At 40.8% G+C, this 21,894-nt stretch overlaps 1 protein-coding gene across 1 annotated transcript; it reads right to left on the reverse strand.

The window, feature by feature from the left end:
- Positions 1-498: 498 nt before the first annotated feature.
- LOC115780924 (hydroxyacyl-coenzyme A dehydrogenase, mitochondrial-like) lies at positions 499-5,780 on the reverse strand. The gene is made up of 8 exons (XM_030730375.1): positions 5,595-5,780; positions 4,448-4,576; positions 4,193-4,350; positions 1,987-2,113; positions 1,431-1,520; positions 1,181-1,253; positions 960-1,076; positions 499-867 (listed from the first exon to the last, which is right to left on the reverse strand). The coding sequence occupies exons 1-8, from the start codon at positions 5,709-5,711 to the stop codon at positions 752-754; spliced, it is 927 nt and encodes a 308-aa protein (XP_030586235.1). The 5' UTR covers positions 5,712-5,780; the 3' UTR covers positions 499-751.
- Between the last annotated feature and the right edge of the window lie 16,114 nt (positions 5,781-21,894).

Here is a 21,894-nt window from a genome sequence, read left to right on the forward strand (position 1 = left end):
TATCATTCTATAATCTATTTCATTGTTTCTCTGCACACAGCAATCACTTTCTGCACAGTAACAAAAAACAACAAAAGACTTCTTATGAGGCTTTCATTTTTTTTTTTTGTTCCAACTTGAATAATAAACAGTAAGCAGACGATACAGGGACCTTTTTTTTTATAGTTGAAGCATAATAATTTATTTAGTTTATCAGGCAAATAAGGACATGTTTCTACTTAAATGCAGCAGACCGCGTGAAAACAAAATTTTCATACTATCGCCTTTTACAATGATATTATGAACTTTTGAAGCAAAGGTTTATTTAAACCCTTTGCCATTTGGATACATTACGAAAATATTCATCATAGCAACTTTAAAAGTTTAGTTTGTGTAGGGTGCTGCCTTGTATGCCACAATCACTTGTAACTGAAAAACATGATACTTAACATTTTTTCCTTCATCTTAACATTATCATCATTCTATTACCATTAAAGCTTTTTCTGTGTTTTGAACAGATGCTAGTAAATATGAGACACGTACATGCACTAAGTAGTCGGCACAGTTCGCTCTAAAAATGACAACAGACATGAATTATTTTAAAATAAATCCATTTATTCTGCTTTAACATTCACTGGACACTGAAAGGAAACTGACTGATGAAGAAAATCGTTGCTCTTTAATGCACACGGCAAAGGCACTTATCTATTCCAGTGTTTGATCGGTTGTTTAGTTAGTTTCAGTGACGACTGCACACATTCACTGGTGCTCACTAGTACTTGAAGAATCCTTCTCCTGTCTTTCTGCCAAGTTTACCCTCTGCAACCAACTTGTTCAGCAAGTCGCTGGAGTTAAAGAGGGGGTTGTTAGGATCCTTTGTCCTGAAAGCTAAAGACATACAGGCAAAGCAGTTTCGTCTTATTGTCTTGTTTATGGTAAAGTCATATTAACACCTATACTGTAGATGGATTTTTACTCACCCTCGATAACAGAGTTTATTATGTCGAGTCCTATATAATCAGCAAGCTCCAAGGGGCCCATGGGATGACCAGCGCCGAGTTTCATAGCAATATCAATGTCTTCTTTGGATGCATCGCCTGAGGAATTGAACAGAAAGAGAGAATGGCAACAAAATTACAGGAATCAATGAAAAGCTTGAAGGACACTGACATAGAGCTGCTGTAATAACAGGCATACACACCTCTCTCATACAACCGGATGGCCTCCATTATGCAAGGGACAAGTAGACGGTTTACGACAAATCCAAAGGTATCCTGAAGAAGGAGAGGTCGAAACACTGCTGATTAAAATGTTAGTTACACACTGACAGAAAGCGCAAACACTCCATAATATTTCCACAGTATTGAGAATCATCTCATTACCATCTAATACAACACATCCCAGACCTTAACACGAGCCACTGATACAAAACGAGCAGCTTCAGCTCTCACCTTGCAGGACACTGGTGTTTTTCTGAGAACTTTGCTGAAGTTCAGGAGGGAATCCAAAGTTTCTTGGCTGGTTGCTGGTGTTCCAATCACCTGTGGAAGATCATCGCTTCAGCAACTTTGACTCTAATAGTGTAATTTACATTATACAGGTTTTTCCAAGTTACATTAACTGGTCCTTAAATTGAAAATTTCACAATGATCTTTCACATAAGGTGGAGTTCGGTGCCACTGGCACCAGTTTTTGTGCTGAGCTACGCTAAAAAGTTGCTCATGCAGTTAAAAGCAACTCTGTTTTGTGTCCCCACAATGGTCACTGAAATAACTTGAAACTGAAAAAAGTAATAATGAATAAAAATTTACTGAAAATGACCTAATGAAAATCAGACACTGCTTTCAAACTGTGGTTCAACAGAATTATTTAAAAAAACAAACTAATGAAACTGACCAGGGCAAAAATGATGGCACTCTTAACTTTAAATTTTGTTGCACAATCTTTTGAGATCTGTGTATTTGTGTGCACAATCTGTGTATGTATTTATTCTTTTAAAGACCCTACCTCTACAAGCTTCATCATAGGAACTGGGTTGAAGAAGTGAAGGCCACCGAATCTGTCCTGCCTGCTGGTGGAGCTGGCGATATCGGAGATGGACAAGGAGGATGTGTTGCTGGCAAAGATGGTGTGCCTAATGCAGAAATGAACATATATCATAGACATTAGTGAATAGCAAAGCAGAAATGTGCCCTTTTTTTGCCCTTTAAGAAGAACATTGGTTGCAGTTGTTACCCCTTCAGATCAGTGCTTAAAAAGTTGGTTTATTTGAAAAAAAAATGCAGTCAGTGCAAGTAAAGCAAGCAGCGTTTGGCCAGTAAAACATACCAAAGTAAAAAGATATCTCTCCTTAAGCTTCAGATCAGGGTTCTGTCTCAAGAATTCCACAGTGCCTGGTGGCATTATTCTGTGTATTATTGCCCTCTGGTGGCCACAGCTGGGCACTGTCTCTGGAAGCTGGCTTGACTACAAGCCATTTGAGTCCACAGTTTGTCATTTTTGCGAGCATTTCCGTACCTTGTTAACAAAGGCTGGAGTTGGGCAAGCTGGGAGAGGAGCAGGAAGTTTGAAGTTCGGCTGTTTGCAGTGTGGATAATCCTGTGACTCAAAGGGGATCAGCTGCCTGTGAAGGTGCCCCTGCTCCAAACACTACTAAAGAATATTTTTCTGCAGAATAAGTACTTCAGTTTTTAAGACTTTAAGTAAAAACTACTAATAATATTTACGTTTTATTTGTATTGGGGTATATTTTTATAATGCAGTATTGCTACTTTTCCTAAAGGAAACATCTGAATAATTCCTCCATCACTGGTCAGTATCAGTTCATGGTACACTTTAATGATCACTATTTAAGTATTATTTTAAGATATTTTCCCTCTATATAGTGAAAAAAGATAATAATCCTAACACACTTTCTGCCACAAAGGAGTGCTGAAAGGTGTTGATGTCTGAGTGCAAGATGATGCTGCACTCTGAGAGACATAGAAAAAACAGGCAGTACACAATCATTTTAAAAAGTATGTTTCAGTCTGCTCCATCTGCTTGTTTTAAACAGAAGAATCACTCATTAAGATCATTTGGGTGGGCGGAGTCATCAAATATACTTTCACAGTTGCCTTTACATAAATGGAAAATAGAAATTGATGTGAATTAATGGAGACTGGGTATTTAATTGATAAAACAACTACCATAAAGGTACATTTGTGACACCAAAAGTCTGCATACACTACTGTGCAAAAGTCTCAAGTCACCCCTCATTTCTTTATATTTTGCTGGTAAAATGGGAATAGGTGCAGCAATTTATTGAAATGTCTGACCACCTTTATTCTCCTCTGATTTTTAATCCAGTTCTTGTGTAATTTGCCATACTTCAGCCTTTTCTCTGTTTCCCTTCCTTACAAATGGCTTCTTAACAGCCTCCTTCCACTGAGACCAATTCTGATGAGGTTTCAGTGAACAGTAGATGATCAACTGAAGGGCCAGATGCATGGAGTTTTTTCTATTTCTTATGGACATGACTTTCAAATACTCTTCATCTACTGTAGATATATTTTTTAAGAACTGCCACTTCTTTTATCCTCCACTCGTCCAGTTTCCAAAAATGTTTAAGGGACACACTGCACACCATGCTGAGATTTCCCAAGTTTTGAGTCAATATGTCTTTGGGAATCAAAATGTATGTCAAACTGTGTTATCTTTTGGATTTTTTTTTTTATAGATTCAGCTGAAGAAATGGGAACAAATTATGTTATTTTGTGGCAGGCGGCTAGTAACAAAGTGCCTAAAGACTCAATCTAAAACTGGTTCTTTGCTAAATTGTCTGTTATCTATAGATATCACTGGTCCATCCCTTGGATTAGGTGCTATTTTTATGCTTGAACAATTGATAGGCCAGTGTTAAGTGGTTCAAAAACAACAAGAACAAAATAACATTCCTCTGAAAATGGTCAGGTACAAGGACTGGACTGAAAATGAGTGAAAAAGCAGCCAATGTTCAAAGAAAAACTTTGAACGACCTTCAGAAAGCCTGGAGGACTGTTGCTCAAGCCCACTTTTTGAAAAAAGTATGAGAAAGTCTGACTCCCTGGAAGCAAAACATACAGAAATGAGGGGTGGCTCAAGACTTTTGCACTTCACTGTATGTTTGATGAGCAAAGCCAAAACCCAAAGCTTTACACTTCTAGCAAATAAAGAAAACTGCGGCAGAGCTTACGGTGGTGCCAGCTTGTCAAGCCTACTGAAAAGATCCTGTTTGATCTTTAGATTTTCAACAATGGCCTCCACCACAAGATCCGAGCTCTGAACTGCAGATTCAACATCTGTCGAGGTCGACACGTTCTGCACGACCTTCTTGATGAACTCTTCACCGGCCTGAAACAACCCACACAACATTCTTTAGAAATTGTTCACATTTCACGGCGTTGCTGATTTGGCTGTTAATTTTGTGAGTTAATCTACTGCCTCTCACCTCTGGCTTATCGGCAAACTTCTTCTTCACCACTCTTTTAAGGCTTCCTTCAATGGTTTTAATGGACTTTTTGAGGATGTCATCAGATGTGTCCACCAGTGTCACAGAGTGGCCCGTTGATGCAGCAACCTTAAAGAAAGAAAACGGTTCAAGATTGTGGTAGAACCTGAAACACAGGCGTTCTTTGTGCCTTAGGTTAACAGAGCTGGACAGACAACTGGTCCACCTGCCAATTAAACCTAACAAAAAAGATTAAAAGAATAATGATTCCAGGTAACTTAATGGCCACTAGTGTCATTAAACCCTTTACTGGGAGAAGAACGCATATATATATATATATATATATATATATATATATATATATAGCAAATGCACTGTTTCTTATAGAGCACTTTTCTACTCAAAGCACTTTATCCAGCAGGTCTCATTCACCAAAAAAAGTGCTTTTTACATCTAAGCCCTTTCTAGCTAACATTCACACACACAATCACACTCAAATGATCACATCAGGAGAAGGTCATCTACTTCTGATTAGAAGATAACCTGCTCTATCTCCTGAGCCACAGCCACACCAGTAATGTCTCCCAGTAACCCATATTCAGTGACTGGCCTAAGTGTTTTCTAACAATGATCAGAGACCCTGAAATATACAACCACTTAAATACAGAAGCTTAAAGGAAAGAGATCCAGGCCAAAATGTTATCGGGTCTTTCTTTGTATGTTCTCTGCTAAGTTACATTTAATTGGTCTTTAAAGGTTTGTGCACAATCTTGCTGAAAGGTGGCACTGATCTTATTACTTTGCTTGAAGCTCATATAACAAACAAGATATTGCAAGAGTAAACATGAGAGAATGCACAACATACTACTGAAAAGATCCAGTTTTATTTTAGATTTTCCAGAAGCTAAAAATCAAAGTGGTGTTTACTCTGCATGCACTAATGTTGACTCTTATTTACATAAAAAAAAGTTTAATAAGGGTAAATGTGATTAAAGAGCCTCACGAAACGCTTTGAATAGCTACTGCTAGACAACCTGCGTACTGCCAGTATGCGCTTATAACAGAGGTATAATGCAGACAGCTATAATGGACCTAACTAGCTGCTTAGCTAAACACAGGCCAGATTCCTTCTTTTTGGCTTGCTTACTTGTGCGATCCCTGCACCCATCTGTCCACCTCCGATGATCGTCACATTTTTAATAACAACATTCCGGACTGCTGAGGACGAGAAGCCTCTGACGACCTGAGAAGTTGCAAAAGCCATGCTGTTCGTTGTCAGTTCGGGTCCGCAGTGAAGGACACAGCGCAGAGGAGCCCCCAGCTGGACTAATGAGATGCGTCTGCGCCGCCGCCATCTTGCTCCGGGGTCTGACTGTGTATGTTGGACACTTACTGTCAAACTTTTGTGCTTGGTGGTGATTGTTGCTGACTATATTTTATATTTAACTGGATTTATTACAGTAATTAATCCTTCTTTGCTTTAATTTAGAACAGATTTAATTCTGTTGACACTCAAATGGGGAAACTATATATATATATATATATATATATATATATATATATATATATATATATATATATATATATATATATATATATATATATATATATATATATATATAATTTACCATACCAGTTACCTATCTGAAAAGAAATGACTTAATAACTCTTGAAATTTCAGTTACACAGACGTAAGTCATTATTTCAAAATAGCCTACTTCTTGATAAGTCAAATTTTGAGATAACTCATATTTTCAACAAAAGTGAAATTTCAGGTTAATTAGAAGTAAGTCAAAATTCATAAGTACTTATCTGGAAACTCCAAATTTTAAGTTATTTCATAATTTCAGTCACTCAGAATTTAGTTTAAATATAATGCTGGGTTATGTCAGATATAAAAAATACAAAAAGATGAACAGTTTAATTATTAAAGTTATCTATCAGAAAAACGTTGAAAATTACGTTGATCTGTATATTATTCCAAATTAATGTGCTTTGGGAGGGAAACTGCCCCTGCCCAATATGGCGACTGCGTTGGCGAGTCTTCCAAACAGCGTAGGCGGAAATGCTGGCGGTCACGTGACCACAGCTGAGTCCTCTTGAAACCGTGGAGTTGCACTACTGCCATCTTCTGGATTTAGTCGCATCAGAAACGATCTTGAGCCTGAGCATCCATTCATAATTTGTACCTTTTAACAATTTATGGATGAAATGTCTCAATTTATGCAAAGGAAAACACAAGAAACAGGCATCAGTTAACAATTCAACATGTAATGAACTATTATGTAAGGAGGCTCTCAGGCATTCTCAACTTACGTTTCAATATTATCTCTGTTGAATGAGCACATACTTGTGTTTTTCAAAGTCCAGACTAAAAGTCAGAGTATAACAAGTTGACACGTTCAACTGATATCAGGCTGCCTTTGTGTTTTTTTTTTTATTAGGGGGACACAGCCCACCTAAAGGTGCATCTGTCACTTGTTCATGTCAATTCCATTATCTATTTAAACAGATTTTAATAGATCACACATGCTTTAAAAAGATTTTGGCTTAAATTTTTTAAAACCTTCAAAACACAACAGTAAAAAAAAAATACAATATTTCTTTCAATAATTATATGGACAGATACAGTATTGTGCAAAAGTTTTGAACCAACCCTCCTTTCTTTATACTTTGCTATACTGTAATTTTTTTTAAAGTGGTCTTGAGCAATCAGTCCAGTCCTTGTACCTGACCATTTTCAGAGGAATGTTTTGTTTTAACACTGATCTATGCATTATTCAAGTATAAACCCCAACCCCCCCCATCTAGCTCATAGAAAGTGAACCAGTATTTTGTCTACACATAACAGGCAACTTTTAACAAGTTTTAAATTGGTTCTTTTGCTAGGTTTAGGCATTTTGTTACTAGCAGTCTGTCATAAAATATGTAATTTGATCCAATTTATTTATCTGAATCTATGAAAAATGGCGAAGATAACACAGTTTGACAGACATAAAATAGTATTTCTGCACCAATGAGGTAATTCCCAAAGAGCTAATAAAAACTTGGCATATCTCAGCGTGGCGTGCAGTATCTCCTTAAAAAAAACTGAACAAGTAGAAAACATGGCAGGCCTTAAAAAAATGATCTACAGCAGATGAACAGTATCTGAAAGTCATGACCTTTAGAAATAGGAAAAAACTCCAGCAAAGACCTGACACAGGACCTGAGAGATGTATCTGTCCCTTCAGTTGATCCATCTACTGTTCACTGAAGCCCCAGCAGAAATGGTTGGCTGTTAAGAAGCCATGTGAAAAGGCCGAGGTATGCCACACATTACACAAGAACTGGCCTAAAACTCAATCAATCAACGGTCAGATATGGTGCTTTTAAAAATGTCCGTCCAACCTTAGATTGCATGTAAGAGGTCAACCACTGGTTTTGAACTAATATTTTGAAATTGTAGACCAGTGGTCACTCCACACAACCAGTGAAGCCCATCCATCCATCCACCCATCCACCATCCATTTTCTTCCACATATCCTTCGCAGGGTTGCAGGGGGGCTGGAGCCTATCCCAGCTCTCATAGGGTGAGCATGTCGCAGGGCCAACACAAATACAGCGACAACCACTCGCAAGGGCGTAGGAATGAGTTTACTATTGGGGTGGACACATATCGGAAACCCGACAGATCTGTAAATACTCTGAGCAAAGCATGAAAAATGCTATATTGATCACGTGTCCATCGCAATACATATTGCTATTGATTTACTGCCCAGCCCTAAGATGCATACATTACATCTCATACGCCAGGGCTCTTCAACTCCAGGCCTCGAGAGCCCCTGTCCTGCAAGTTTCAGATGTGTCTCTGCTTCAACACACCTGAATCAAATATAGAAGTCATTATCAGGACTCTGGAGAACTTGACTGCATACTGAGGAGATAATTCAGCCATTTGATTCAGGGACACATCTAAAACCTGCAGGACAGGGGCTCTCGAGGCCTGGAGTTGAAGAGCCCTGTCATACGCTGTCAACTCTGTTAACAGCGTCACCTGACCCTTACAGTAAAAGTTTTCATTTATTTTAAAATGTAACCTCGAGCCCTGCACCACCCTCTCCTTTTCCTGTCTCCTTTGTGCTGCCCCTGCATGGCCGCTCCTAAACATACAAAATGGTTTCAGAGATGAGGTACAGCTCCTGAGCCTAAAGGTGGCGCATTTTATACTAAACCAGAAAAAAATCCACTTACTGGTCATTATGGAGAAGCACTTCACCAACTCTAGTGAGGTGTTGTACTGCACCTGGCAACCTAAACCTAACCTAACCCATACTCTTATAAGTACTGTGGAAATAATGAAAACATTATTGAAAATTTATCTTGGAAAAAAAAAAATCAACCTGACATCAGTCCTCACCTGTTCTTTCTGGATCTATTATAATTAATATGGTTTTTAAAGCTGACCTCACACCCTGAAGCTCCACATGGTTCTCCTATCTCTTCCCTGAACCAGTTCTTCTCATGATCAAATTGTTTAGTTTTATATTTAAAAGTAATAAGGGGCTAATATGTATTTCACTAAACTAATTTAAGACCTGGTCTGAGCTTCTTCAGCCTCTCCACCTTTCATTGCTTCAACTGAGTCATTATGTAGTACCATTCTCCTGATATCATTACACATATCTAATATACTGTCGTACATGTTGATAAATTATGTTCAGATGTTACCCTTGTGTTGTGTGACTGTTACTCACACTGACGTTACTCTTTTTAAAAAGGCAAAGTAAGTCCTGCTGCTGTTTCAGCCTTTTTTGTTGGTGGTGGCATTGTGCTGAAATGAGATACAACATGTTGGCTAGTTTAGCTAACTTCTACACAAAGTTAGCAGTTAAATATTGGACCAGTGACCATCCCAGGATTAAGATGACTGAAAAAGATTTGGTTTCTATATTTGAAAGTAAACTGACAACAAGGCGTCATAAACAAGCCATATTCACGGCAACATTCCCGACAGACCGTTTTACCTCATTCAAAAGAGTTTCTGACTCCTGCACTGTCTCCGCCTCCCAAATACTCCCAAACACACTGTTCAGAGAGGGGAGCGCAGTGACATGACGCTATGTTGCGCCTTCAAAATAAAAGCACGCGAGTTACAGATTTTGTATTTTTTGGACAAATGTGCCTGTCTCCAATATTGGGGGTGGGGTGGGGGGCATGTCCTCCCCGTCCCCCCCGGTTTCTACGCCTATGACTGTTGGTGAGAGTCACGGCTTGCAGGGCTCCTGATTGCACACAGCAGATAGAGCGCGGGGGGCCTATTCTAGGGAGCAGGTTCAACAAACTCTGAGTTTAAATGCATACTCTGAGTTGACCAACTCTGAGTTTCCCATTACAGAACAGTTGATCAGCTCTGAGTTTGATCACCCTGAGTTAGAGCATCCGTGAGTAAGGAAAGAAAGCCATCATCAATGGAGCTCTGATACCAGGAGTCACCATGACAGCGGGTAAATAAAAAGCAGAGCCTCCATTTTAATCTGATGGATGGAGGATCGCACGTGTCAGTGTGGAGCATGACGAGTCACTTTAATCAGCCTGACCCCCTCTGACATCATCACAGACAGAATCAAAGTTTGCTATAAAATATATTATTTCTGTTATCATGTCTGCTGTCATCATTTACACAACCTGAATCTCCATCAGATGAAGCTGAATCCTAATTTTACATCTGATTTTTCAAATCTAATTCTTCAGCTGCAGCCTGACAGACAAACTGCAGGAGACAGAAAGTGAAGATGAAACTGTGGAGAAACAGCTCAGACTGAGTTTACTGACCGACCTGTGTGTTAGAGACTGAGGCAGCAGCAGACCCCGGGGCGGAGCTGACCTCAGGCCAGTTTGTTACCTAATAAAAACTGTTTTTGCTGCAGTTTGTGACAGTTCAGTTTTTGGCCATTTATTTGCTCAAATAATTATACAATAAAAATGGAATCTACCGATGGAATAGCAACCTCACTTTATTCATTTTTGTTTAGTTTTTTTTAATGGAGAATTTCATTATTTCTGCCATTACTGGATAGAAATGAGAAATGTTTACAGAAAAAACTGCTATAATGTTTCCACTTTAACCGTTTTTAATCTGATCTAAGATCAGCTTCAGATGGCGGTGCTCTGACAGCCACAGCGCACACACACACAAAACACAAACACATACACATCCATCCATCGCTTCTTTGGTCGTCCTCGTGGATGCCGGCCATCGACGTGCAGCCATGGGAAGGTTGAATGTATCTAGCAGTCGCACCCCACAGTGTTTTCCTTAAATTTGATATTCTAACAATTCAATTCAATTCAATTTTATTTATATAGCGCCAAATCACAACAAACAGTTGCCTCAAGGCGCTTTGTATTGTGGGTAAAGACCCTACAATAATACAGAGAAAACCCAACAGTCAAAACGACCCCCTATGAGCAAACACTTGGCGACAGTGGGAAGGAAAAACTCCCTTTTAACAGGAAGAAACCTCCAGCAGAACCAGGCTCAGGGAGGGGCAGTCATCTGCCGCGAGCGGTTGGGCTGAGCGGAGAGAAAAGACATGCTGTGGAAGAGAGCCAGAGAATAATAACAATTAATGATTAAATGCAGAGTGGAGTATAAACAAAGTAAATAAGGTGAATGAGAAGAAACAATCTATTGTGGGAACCCCCCCAGCAGCCTAGGCATATAGCAGCATAACTAAGGGATGGTTCAGGGTCACCTGATCCAGCCCTAACTATAGGCTTGATCAAAAAGGAAAGTTTTAAGCCTAATCTTAAAAATAGAGAGGGTGTCTGTCTCCCGAATCCAAGCTGGGAGCTGGTTCCACAGAAGAGGCGCCTGAAAGCTGAAGGCTCTGCCTCCCATTCTACTCTTAAGTATCCTAGGAACCACAAGTAAGCCAGCAGTCTGAGAGCGAAGTGCTCTATTGGGGTGATATGGTACTATGAGGTCTTTGAGATAAGATAGGCCTGATTATTCAAGACCTTGTATGTGAGGAGAAGGATTTTAAATTATATTCTAGATTTAACAGGGAGCCAATGAAGAGAAGCCAATATGGGAGAAATATGCTCTCTCTTTCTAGTCCCTGTCAGTTATCTAGCTGCAGCATTTTGGATCAGCTGAAGGCTTTTCAGGGAGCTTTTAGGACAGCCTGATAATAATGAATTACAGTAGTCCACCCTAGAAGTAATAAATGCATGAATTAGCTTTTCAGCATCACTCTGAGAAAGGATGTTTCTAATTTTAGAAATATTGCGCAAATGCAAAAAAGAGGTCCTACATATTTGTTTAATATGTGCATTGAAGGACATGTTCTGGTCAAAAATGACTCCAAGATTTCTCACAGTGTTACTGGAGGCCAAAGTAATGCCATCCAGAGTAAGTATCTGGTTAGACACCATGTTTCTAAGATTTGTGGGGCCAAGTACAAGAATTTCAGTTTTATCTGAATTTAGAAGCAGGAAATTAGAGGTCATCCAGGCCTTAATGTCTTTAAGACATTCCTGCAGTTTAATTAATTGATGTGTGTCATCTGGCTTCATTGATAGGTAAAGCTGAGTATCATCTGTATAACAATGAAAATTGATGCAATGCTTTCTAATAATACTGCCTAAGGGAAGCATGTATAATGTAAATAAAATTGGTCCTAGCACAGAACCCTGTGGAACTCCATAATTAACCTTAGTGTCTGAAGAAGACTCCCCTGTTGTGACTTGTGTGTGTTGTTAAGTATAATTTATTTGATTATTAATATTCACTGAATTTAACATGATTGTACATAATTACACAAGGTAAAGTGAAATGTGTTTAAGTGGCAAGTATGATTTATTTTGAAAAAGGAAGAGTCTTATTTTGCAGAGTTACTAACAGGATTGGGTTTGTCTGTGCCGTTATCTTGTCAGCTGTTTGTTTGGTGTTGCTAGGACACGATCATCTGTTCCGTTGTTCAACTGTTACCTTGCTCGTTAATAAAAAACTGAACTTTAACCGTTCAGAAAAAGACATCGGAGCGTCCGTCGTGATTGCAGAAGCCTTCACTGCGTAACATCCCCATTTACATGAACAAATTGGAATCTATGAGATAAATATGATTCAAACCACTGCAGTGCAGTACCTTTAATACCTATAGCAAGCTCTAATCTCTGTAATAAAATACTATAGTCAACAGTATCAAAAGCTGCACTGAGGTCCAACAGGACAAGAACAGAGATGAGTCCACTGTCAGAGGCTCTAAGAAGATCATTTGTAACCTTCACTAATGCTGTTTCTGTACTGTGATGAATTCTGAAACCTGACTGAAACTCTTCAAATAAACCGTTCCTCTGCAGATGATCAGTTAGCTGTTTTACAACTACTCTTTCAAGAATCTTTGAGAGAAAAGGAAGGTTGGAGATTGGCCTATAATTAGCTAAGACAGCTGGGTCAAGTGATGGCTTTTTAAGTAGAGGTTTAATTACAGCCACCTTGAAGGTCTGTGGTACATAGCCAACTAATAAAGACTGATTGATCATTTTTAAGATTGAAGCATCAATAATTGGAAAGACTTCTTTGAACAGTCTCGTAGGAATGGGATCTAATAAACATGTTGCTGGTTTGGAGGAAGTAACTACTGAAGTTAACTCTGAAAGATCAAATGGAGCGAAAGAGTCTAAACAAATACCAGCAGCGCTGAAAGCAGCCGAACATGAAGATAAATCTTTGAGATGGTTATGAATAATTTTTTCTCTAATGTCTAAAATTACGAGATTCGCCCTGAGTTCCTGAAGGCTCTGGATGTTGTAGGGCTGTCTTGGTTGACACGCCTCTGCAACATCGCGTGGAGATCTGGGGCAGTGCCATTGGATTGGCAGACCGGGGTGGTGGTCCCCATCTTTAAGAAGGGAGACCGGAGGGTGTGCTCCAACTTTCGGGGGATCACACTACTCAGCCTCCCCGGTAAGGTCTATGCCAGGGTGCTGGAAAGGAGGGTGCGTCCGTTAGTCGAACCTCGGATTCAGGAGGAACAATGCGGGTTTCGTCCTGGTCGTGGAACGCTGGACCAGCTCTTTATCCTCTCAAGGATATTCGAGTGTGCGTGGGAGTTTGCCCAACCAGTCTACATGTGCTTTGTGGACTTGGAGAAGGCATTCGACCGTGTTCCTCGGGGTGTTCTTTGGGAGGTTCTGCGGGAGTATGGGGTGTCTGGCCCATTGTTGCGGGCCATTCAGTCCTTGTACAACCACAGTGAGAGCTTGGTCCGTATAGCCGGTAATAAGTCGGATTTGTTTCCTGTGGGTGTTGGACTCCGTCAGGGCTGCCCTTTGTCACCGATTCTGTTCATAATTTTTATGGACAGAATTTCTAGGCGTAGCCAGGTGGCGGAAGGCTTCTTCCTTGGTGGCCTCAGAGTCTCATCTCTGCTTTTTGCAGATGATGCGGTTCTGTTGGCTTCATCAGGGGGGGGCCTCCAGCTCGCAGTGGAACGGTTCGCAGCCGAGTGTGAAGCGGCTGGCATGAGAATCAGCACCTCTAAGTCTGAGGCCATGGTCCTCAGCCGGAAAAGGGTGGAGTGCCATCTCCAGCTCAGGAACGAGTTCTTGCCTCAAGTGGAGGAGTTTAAGTATCTCGGGGTCTTGTTCACGAGTGATGGGAGAAGGGAACGGGAGATCGACAGGCGGATCGGCGCTGCTTCTGCAGTGATGCGGACGCTGGTGAAGAGGGAGCTTAGCGTAAAAGCGAAGCTCTCGATTTACCGGTCGATCTACGTTCCTACCCTCACCTATGGTCATGAGCTTTGGGTAGTGACCGAAAGAATAAGATCGCGAATACAAGCGGCAGAAATGAGTTTCCTTCGAAGGGTGGCTGGCCTCTCCCTTAGAGATAAGGTGAGGAGTGCGGCCATCCGGGAGGGGCTCAGAGTAGAGCCGCTGCTCCTCCACATCGAAAGGAGCCAGTTGAGGTGGCTCGGGCATCTGATTAGGATGCCTCCTGGCCGCCTCCTGGGTGAGGTGTTCCGGGCATGTCCCACCGGGAAGAGGCCCCGTGGTAGACCCAGGACACGCTGGAGAGATTATGTATCTCGGCTGGCCTGGGAACGCCTTGGGGTCCCTCCGGATGAGCTGGAGGAGGTGGCTGGGGAGAGGGAAGCCTGGGCTTCTCTGCTTAGGCTTCTGCCCCCGCGACCCGGCCCCGGATAAGCGGAAGAAAATGGATGGATGGATGGATGGATGGATGTCTAAAATTTTATTTGTAAAGAAATCCATGAAGTCACTACTAGTCAAAGTGAAAGGAATACTCGGCTCTACAGAGCTCTGACTCTTTGTCAGCCTGGCTACAGTGCTGAAAAGAAACCTGGAGTTGTTCTTATTTTCTTCAATTAATGATGAATAGTAAGATGTCCTAGCTTTACGGAGGGCTTTTTTATAGAGCAACAAACTCTTTTTCCAGGCTAAATGAGCATCTTCTAATTTAGTGAGACGCCATTCCCTCTCCAGCTTTCGGGTTATCTGCTTTAAGCTGTGCGTTTGTGAATTATACCACGGAGTCAGGCACTTCTGATTTGAAGCTTTCCTTTTCAGAGGAGCCACAGTATCCAAAGTTATACGCAGTGAGGATGTCAAACTATTGACGAGATAATCGACCTCACTGGGAGCAGAGTTTAGGTAGCTGCTCTGCACTGTGTTGGCACTGAAGAGCATAACAATGAAGGAATTAGATCCTTAAACTTAGTTACAGCACTTTCAGAAAGACTTCTACTGTAATAAAACTTATTCCCCACTGCTGTGTAATCCATTAAAGTAAATGTAAATGTTACTAAGAAATGATCAGACAGGAGGGGGCTTTCAGGGAATACTGTTAAGTCTTCAGTTTCTATGCCATATGTCAGGACAAGATCCAGAGTATGATTAAAGTGGTGGGTGGGCTCCTTTACATTTTGAGAGAAGCCAATTGAATCTAACAATAGATTAAATGCAGTGTTGAGGCTGTCATTCTCAGCATCTACATGGATGTTAAAATCACCCACTATAATTATTTTATCTGAACTGAGCACTAAATCAGATAAAAAGTCTGAGAAATCAGACAGAAACTCTGAGTAAGGACCAGGTGGACAATAGATAATAACAAATAAAACAGATTTTTGATTTTCCCAATTAGGATGGATAACGATCTTACCAAGTCTATGATTAGCCTTAGCCAGCAGTTTCAAATTTCCATGAATGTCGCCTGCTCTGGCCCCTGGAAGACATTTGACTATGGTCGCCGGTGTCTCTAGCTTCACGTTTCTCAAAACAGAGTCGCCAATAACCAGAGTTTGTTCCTCGGCGGGTGTGTCGCCGAGTGGAGAAAAATGGTTAGAGACATGAATAGGTTGGTGTGTACCCGGGGCTTCTGCTTAGGACTACGCTTCCTCCTCACCGTCACCCAGCCGGCCTGTTTTCCCTGCTGCTCGGGATCTGCTGGGGGGGAGCTAACGGCGGCTAAGCTACCATGGTCCGCACCCGCTACAGGGGCCTGGCTAGATACAGGATTTTCCAGGGTGCGGAGCCGAGTCTCCAATTCAGAAAGCCTGGCCTCCAGAGCTACAAACAGGCTACATTTACAGTATTACAAGTACCGTTACTGCTAAAGGAGGCCGAGGAGTAACTAAACATGTGACACCCAGAGCAGGAAAACGCAGGAGGGACAGGAGAAGAAGCCATGCTGGTAGTGAGTCGGCTAAGAGGTAAGCTACTAGCTGCGCTAAGCTAGCGAATTTCTAAAAACAAATAAAGTCAATAATGTGAATACAGGTGATTCAGTAAAGAGTGTGCTCTAGATAAAGTAGGTGAAGATTACACTAAAATATGTTGTTATCCAGATAGATCGAGCTATACAGACTTAACAGCTAACAGACAGCAAAACACGACTGTGCTCCGAAACAGGAAGTGATACAATACTGCAGTGATAGCCAACACCAAGTAACAGTAAACAATACGGGACAAAATTGTACTATGTAATGTGGGTCTAGGCAGAGCCACACCCGTCGCTATGGGCGGGCCCTAGGGGGCCGTGCCCGCCCACTGATACGCTTGGGCCTGCCCTGGCCCGCCCACCCAAGCCAGATCACTAATCAAGCTAATAATAGTGGTGCCCCCCCCCCCCCCCCCCCGTTGGATTTCATAAGCCCCCCTTAAGACTGAGATCTGGCGACAGGACTGGGCAGAGCATTAAAGTTATTAAGTTATTTCATAAAGTTTATTTGTAGTCCTAAACATATTTATGGTGTTTTTTCGACACTATTTGTCTCTCCAAAGATGTTTTTTCTCTCTCCTACAGCTGCAATTGCAACTACATGCAAATGACCAATTATGCAAATGAGGTGATGACGCCATACAGCGACTTCTAGTTTCAGGGGCGGAAAATTTCCCCTATTTTTAAATAAAAAACTTGACAGCGAGGAGGTGGTGGTAGGGTTTTGCACGGCCAAAATTTAGTGTCCAATTAAGCTAAATTACAATAAGATTGCCTTTATTATGATCTTATAATTTAGAGTATCCAATTAAATGAAATTCCAAAAAAAAAAAGGAGGGAGAGAGAAGAAAGAAAGAAAGAAAGGCACAGAGGAGAAGTCAAAGTGAAGGAGATGGATTCAAGGTGGTAGCAGACGAGGTGAGCTTTGTTTAAGGTGAAGAAGAGTTCCTCCGGAAAAACTTGAAGCGTTCTTTCTTTTTCAAGCAGCGCTCTTGCAGATCTTTATGCTGCAGTATGATGTTATTGAGATCGCTGACACTTTGTGCGTTCAGTTCTTCAAGTTTCTCGCACCTCATCTTGAGCTCTTCAATTTGTTCATGCTTTTCTGCATGGCTTTCTTTCAGCTCTTTATATTTCTTTTCCAGCAATGTCTGTGCTTCCTGCATGTCTTTAAGCATCTCATCATGCTCATCATAACTTCGATGCCCGCACACATTTTCTCCATCTCTTCCTTGTATTGCTGCAGTTTTTTGATTTTCTCCCTGAGTTCTCCATTGCTCTTTTCAGAGTTTTGAAGAACATCTTGCAGCTGTCTCTGTGATGTGGAGAGTTGTTGTTTCTCCTTCAGCACTTGTGCACATTTCTCCTGGCTTTCATGGAGCTTGCACTGGATGTTTGTGTGCTTTTCTTCCATCTTCTGGAGAACTGCTCTGTGCTTGGCTTCCATTTCTTTAAGCACAGCCCCATTGCTTTGGTGGGCTTTATGAAGCAATCCATGTAAGCTTTTATTTTGCTTCATCATGTCTTCTAATTTGACCTGCACCACCCTGTGCCTCTTTTCAGTGTCTTCAAGTTTTGATTTGACTACTGCGTGCTTCATTTTCAGTTCTTTCTTCTCTTGCAGTATTGTTGCTTTCTTCCCCAAGGCTAGATCAAGCATTTGTTGCAGGCTTTCATGTTCTCCCTCCATCTCTTGGAGCTTGGATTCCAAGTTTGTGAATTTTACATCCTGTTGTTCCTGATCTATAAGCATGTGTGTATTTCTTGCCAGGACTTCATTAAACTTTTCTTCCAAGCCTTCATTTTTCTTCTCCACGTCTTGGAGCTTATGTTCCAACTCTGCACATGTCGCATCCTTCTCTTCCACCAAGTCTCTTGCTTCCTTCAACTTTGCTTCCAGGTCTTGGATTTTAGTCTCCGTGATTTGGTTCTGGTGGTCTCAGCCTTAACAGCCACACACCTGCATACAGTTTCACAGGTGAGGTTTTTTTGTGTGTGTGTGTGTGTGTGTGTGTGTGTGTGTGTGTGTGTGTGTGTGTGTGTGTGTGTGTGTGTGTGTGTGTGTGTGTGTCTTCTTTCCACACTTAATAAAGTGAGCACTGTGGAGGAAGGTAAGAAGAGGCTACCTTAAGCTGAAGTTGGCTCGTTTTATAGCATTTCTGACTTTAATTAATTCAGTTTTTCACACACAGAGGAAGCCCTGATGGCCATTGATGAGAAATGTATGGAAGCAGGTAAACCTCCACCTTCCATTTATTGCTAAATTGAGTTGTTTTATTCCTTTTTTAATACAGAGTACAAACATTCACACACACGTCTTTGCTTCTTTGTTGGTTTTAAGCTCTGATAGACGAGGAGGCATTTGAATCTGGTAGGAAAGTCTTTGCCGATTTGTTCCCTTTTGTCTCTGAATTTGTTTCATGCCCTTCAACAGAAACTTTTGTTGTCGTTTCTTTCCCAAACCTTCCTGCTGTCTGATGAAAATATCAGAGGAGCTCCGAGAAGGTGAGAAAACCTTAAATAAACCTTGTTTTTTTTCTGCCTCAGGAGAATAAACATACATTAATACAAGAGCTTCAAAGGTATGGAACAATAAAGGTCATCCAATTGATTAAAAACTCAAATTCAAGTGTTACAACTCTAAATTTCTATATGACAAAACCACTTCAGATTTTTTAGAGATACTTCATGTGTTCTCTTGACCTGATGTTAAATTATGTCTTTCATTAACATTTAATAGTGCAGGAGTGCAAGAGGAGGCAAAGAAACAATCTGAGCATTAGTGTCCTCTGTTTTACAGAGGATGTGTTGCATTGTGGGAAATGTAGGCTCCAGAGTTTTTGCAGGTTAACATTGGGGTTTCTCTGCTGCACCAGCTTTGATTTCTGGCTTTTCTGTTAATCCAGCAGTGCATCATAAATCCCTGAATACTGTTTTAATTTGCAGAGATCTTTTAGACTTTCCTATAATTTACATTGGGGTCACGGAGGCTGACATGGTTGCTTTGGTTGGTTTAAGGTCAAAATGATGCCGTTTTATTTTGCATGTTTCTTTTTTACTGTCTGTTTTTTTTTTTTTTGATATTAGAGTTTTTAGTGTGTAGGGATTTTACTAGCATCATTACATAAAAAATAATCAGTACCTCTTACCTGACTTCCTCAGAGTCAGCTGATTTTTTTTGGTTTTGCTTTGTTTTTGTTATAACTTGTAAAAGCAAACTGAGTAAAAGGGGCATGTCGTGTGATGCCAAAACTTTTTCAGAAGAATATGAGTAGTTTCGAGTGTGCTGTAGTCATTATTATGCTGTGTAGAATCACTTTTAATTACAGCATCTGTATTTTATTTTTCTTTTCTTTTTTCTTTTTGCAATCTTTATTTTATTTTTGTCAGTACTTTCCTCCATATGCCTCCCTATGTTTCTGCTTTTTATCCAAACCAGAGGATGACGACTTCAGCAGTAACATTGAAGGAATATATTTAGGTAGATATTTAGGTCTTCTGGAGCAGCAGGAATTAAAAGAGAATTCCTCTAAAAGTGTGAGTCAAATTTATTGTTGATGTAGTTAACAGATTTGCTCTTTAGTTCTGGTTTTCTGTGTCATGGATCAGTTTTTGAGGTTTACTGACATCTGTTCTTTTCCGTCAGCGGGCTTTAGGCGCAGCACGCGCCTGTGTCGGCAGCGGGCTCACAGCATCACTCAGCCATCCTACCACACCCGTTGCCCCAGCAGCTGCTGCACTGCCCTCAACAGCCCCTACGAGGAGGCGGTTCGCTATCAGCGCCACCCAGAGGATGTACACTGCCTCATTGCCCTCTTAGGTACGGGAAAGATTTCAGTCTTTTAGTGTAGCTCCAAAACCTGCATATGTTATGAAACATCTACACTCACAGGCCTCTTCATTAGATACACCTTGTTAATACAGGGCCGGGCCTCATTTTATCTTAATTCTTCATGGCACAGATTCAACAAGTAGCTGGAAACATTTCTCAGAGATTTTGGTCCATGTTGACCATGGTCAACGGCCTTGGACATGTCTACAAGGCTAAAGGCATTGAGTTTCTGCCATGTGATTGGCTAAATAGATATTTGCACTATGAGCAGTTGAATGCAAATATCCTAAGTGTCCAGTGAGCAGACAGTAATTTTAAAAATAATTTAAACTAAACAAGCCTTTTCATCAGGTCCATCTGGTGTAGGTGTAAATGAACTTCGAAGGCGCTTGGTTGAGATGAACCCAAACATCTTCCAGGGACCAGTGCTGCGTACATAATCACCATTTCAGTCACAGAAATCATAAACTGTCTTATTATGACAAAGAAAAACCTATTAAAAATGTTTGTTATTGAGTGCTTTTGTGTCAAACTTTAATCTGATTAAATGGTTGAGTTTTTTCCCTTCTCCAGACACTACAAGAGCACCCAGAGGGTACAAGGAGTCTGGCAGAGAATATTTCTTCATTGGCCGGGAAGTCTTTGAGGGCATGGTTTATCACAACAGGTGCAGACATCTGTGCATCTGTGAGTGACATATTAAAAGCACTAATTAGGATGATCTCATTAGGTTAATTCAGAAATGACTAATTTTATCCCAGCATCTCTGTGTGTTTTGGTGTGGCAGGTTTCTGGTTTACGGTGAGTACAAAGGGAACGTGTACGGCACCAGCATCCAGTCCACTAGGGACATTTTAAACAGCGGAAAGATCTGCATCATGGACATCGAGCCCAACGCAAGTCCAACAAAAACACTGTAAAATTAACAGCTGGATATATAAAAGTGGTTTTATTTGAATTCGTATGTCTCTGCTTTAGGCCCTTCAGGCAGTGAGGACACACGAACGGAGGGCCTACGTCATCTACGTGAAGCCTCCACCTCTGGAGCGCCTCAGGGAGACAAGACGAGACATGTACATCACCACCAACTACTACGTCAACTGACCGTTCAAAGTATGAAATGAAATGAAATGTCTCATTCACATTTAAAGAGACCGCACCAAAACGAGCTGCTCTAAGACGTGCCTCAGAACAGGTGTAAACGAGGGGTCTGTGCAGCTACAATAACGAGGAATTCAGACCAAAGCATTGCAGTTCTACTTTATATAGACCATAAGAGAATGATTTTACATATGAAAAGGAAGGATTTAAAAGCATGATATGTGCCCTTTAAAAAAGAATTTGATTTGAGACCCTTCTTATAATAATTTTATTGGTTCCTCATTTCGCCGTTCCTATTTTTTGGTTTTCTTTCCAGTACTTATTTTTCCATGATTGTGTCATTATGCACTGCCTTTTGTATTTGTGCATTTTATTACCTCCGCCAAGGAGGTTATGTTTTCGGTCACGTTGGTTTGTCTGTTTGTCTTTCTGTTTGTTTGTCAGCAGGATTACTCCAAAAGTTATGAACGGATTTTGATAAAATTTTGTGGAGTGGTTGGAAATGACAAGAGGAAGAAGTGATTAAATTTTGGCAGTGATCCGGATCACGATCTGGATCCAGGAATTTTTTTAAGGATTCTTCACTATTGCGGGATAGGGGGTTATTGTTGTCTGGGAAAGATGAAAGATTATTTCACAGTATTTAGATACACGTATTACAGCGTCAGTGACCCTATGGCCTTGGCGGAGGTTTGCGCTCTCTGAGTGCTTCTAGTATTGTATATATTTTAGCTTCATTTTATTAAACAATTACCTTTTTTTGAATTGCAGGTACTTGTTATGATT

Source organism: Archocentrus centrarchus, chromosome 1 (assembly GCF_007364275.1).
Source record: "Archocentrus centrarchus isolate MPI-CPG fArcCen1 chromosome 1, fArcCen1, whole genome shotgun sequence".
In the NCBI taxonomy this organism is placed as follows: Eukaryota; Metazoa; Chordata; class Actinopteri; order Cichliformes; family Cichlidae; genus Archocentrus; species Archocentrus centrarchus.

Bases quoted from the DNA above. Each gene is read 5' to 3' on its own strand.
- LOC115780924 (XM_030730375.1), bottom strand. From the start codon at position 5,711: ATGGCTTTTGCAACTTCTCAGGTCGTCAGAGGCTTCTCGTCCTCAGCA. The intron at 2,114-4,192 runs GTAAGCTCTGCC...TTTCTGCATTAG, and splicing joins CTTGACAAGCTGGCACCACC to GCACACCATCTTTGCCAGCA. The intron at 868-959 runs GTGAGTAAAAAT...GTATGTCTTTAG, and splicing joins AATAAACTCTGTTATCGAGG to CTTTCAGGACAAAGGATCCT.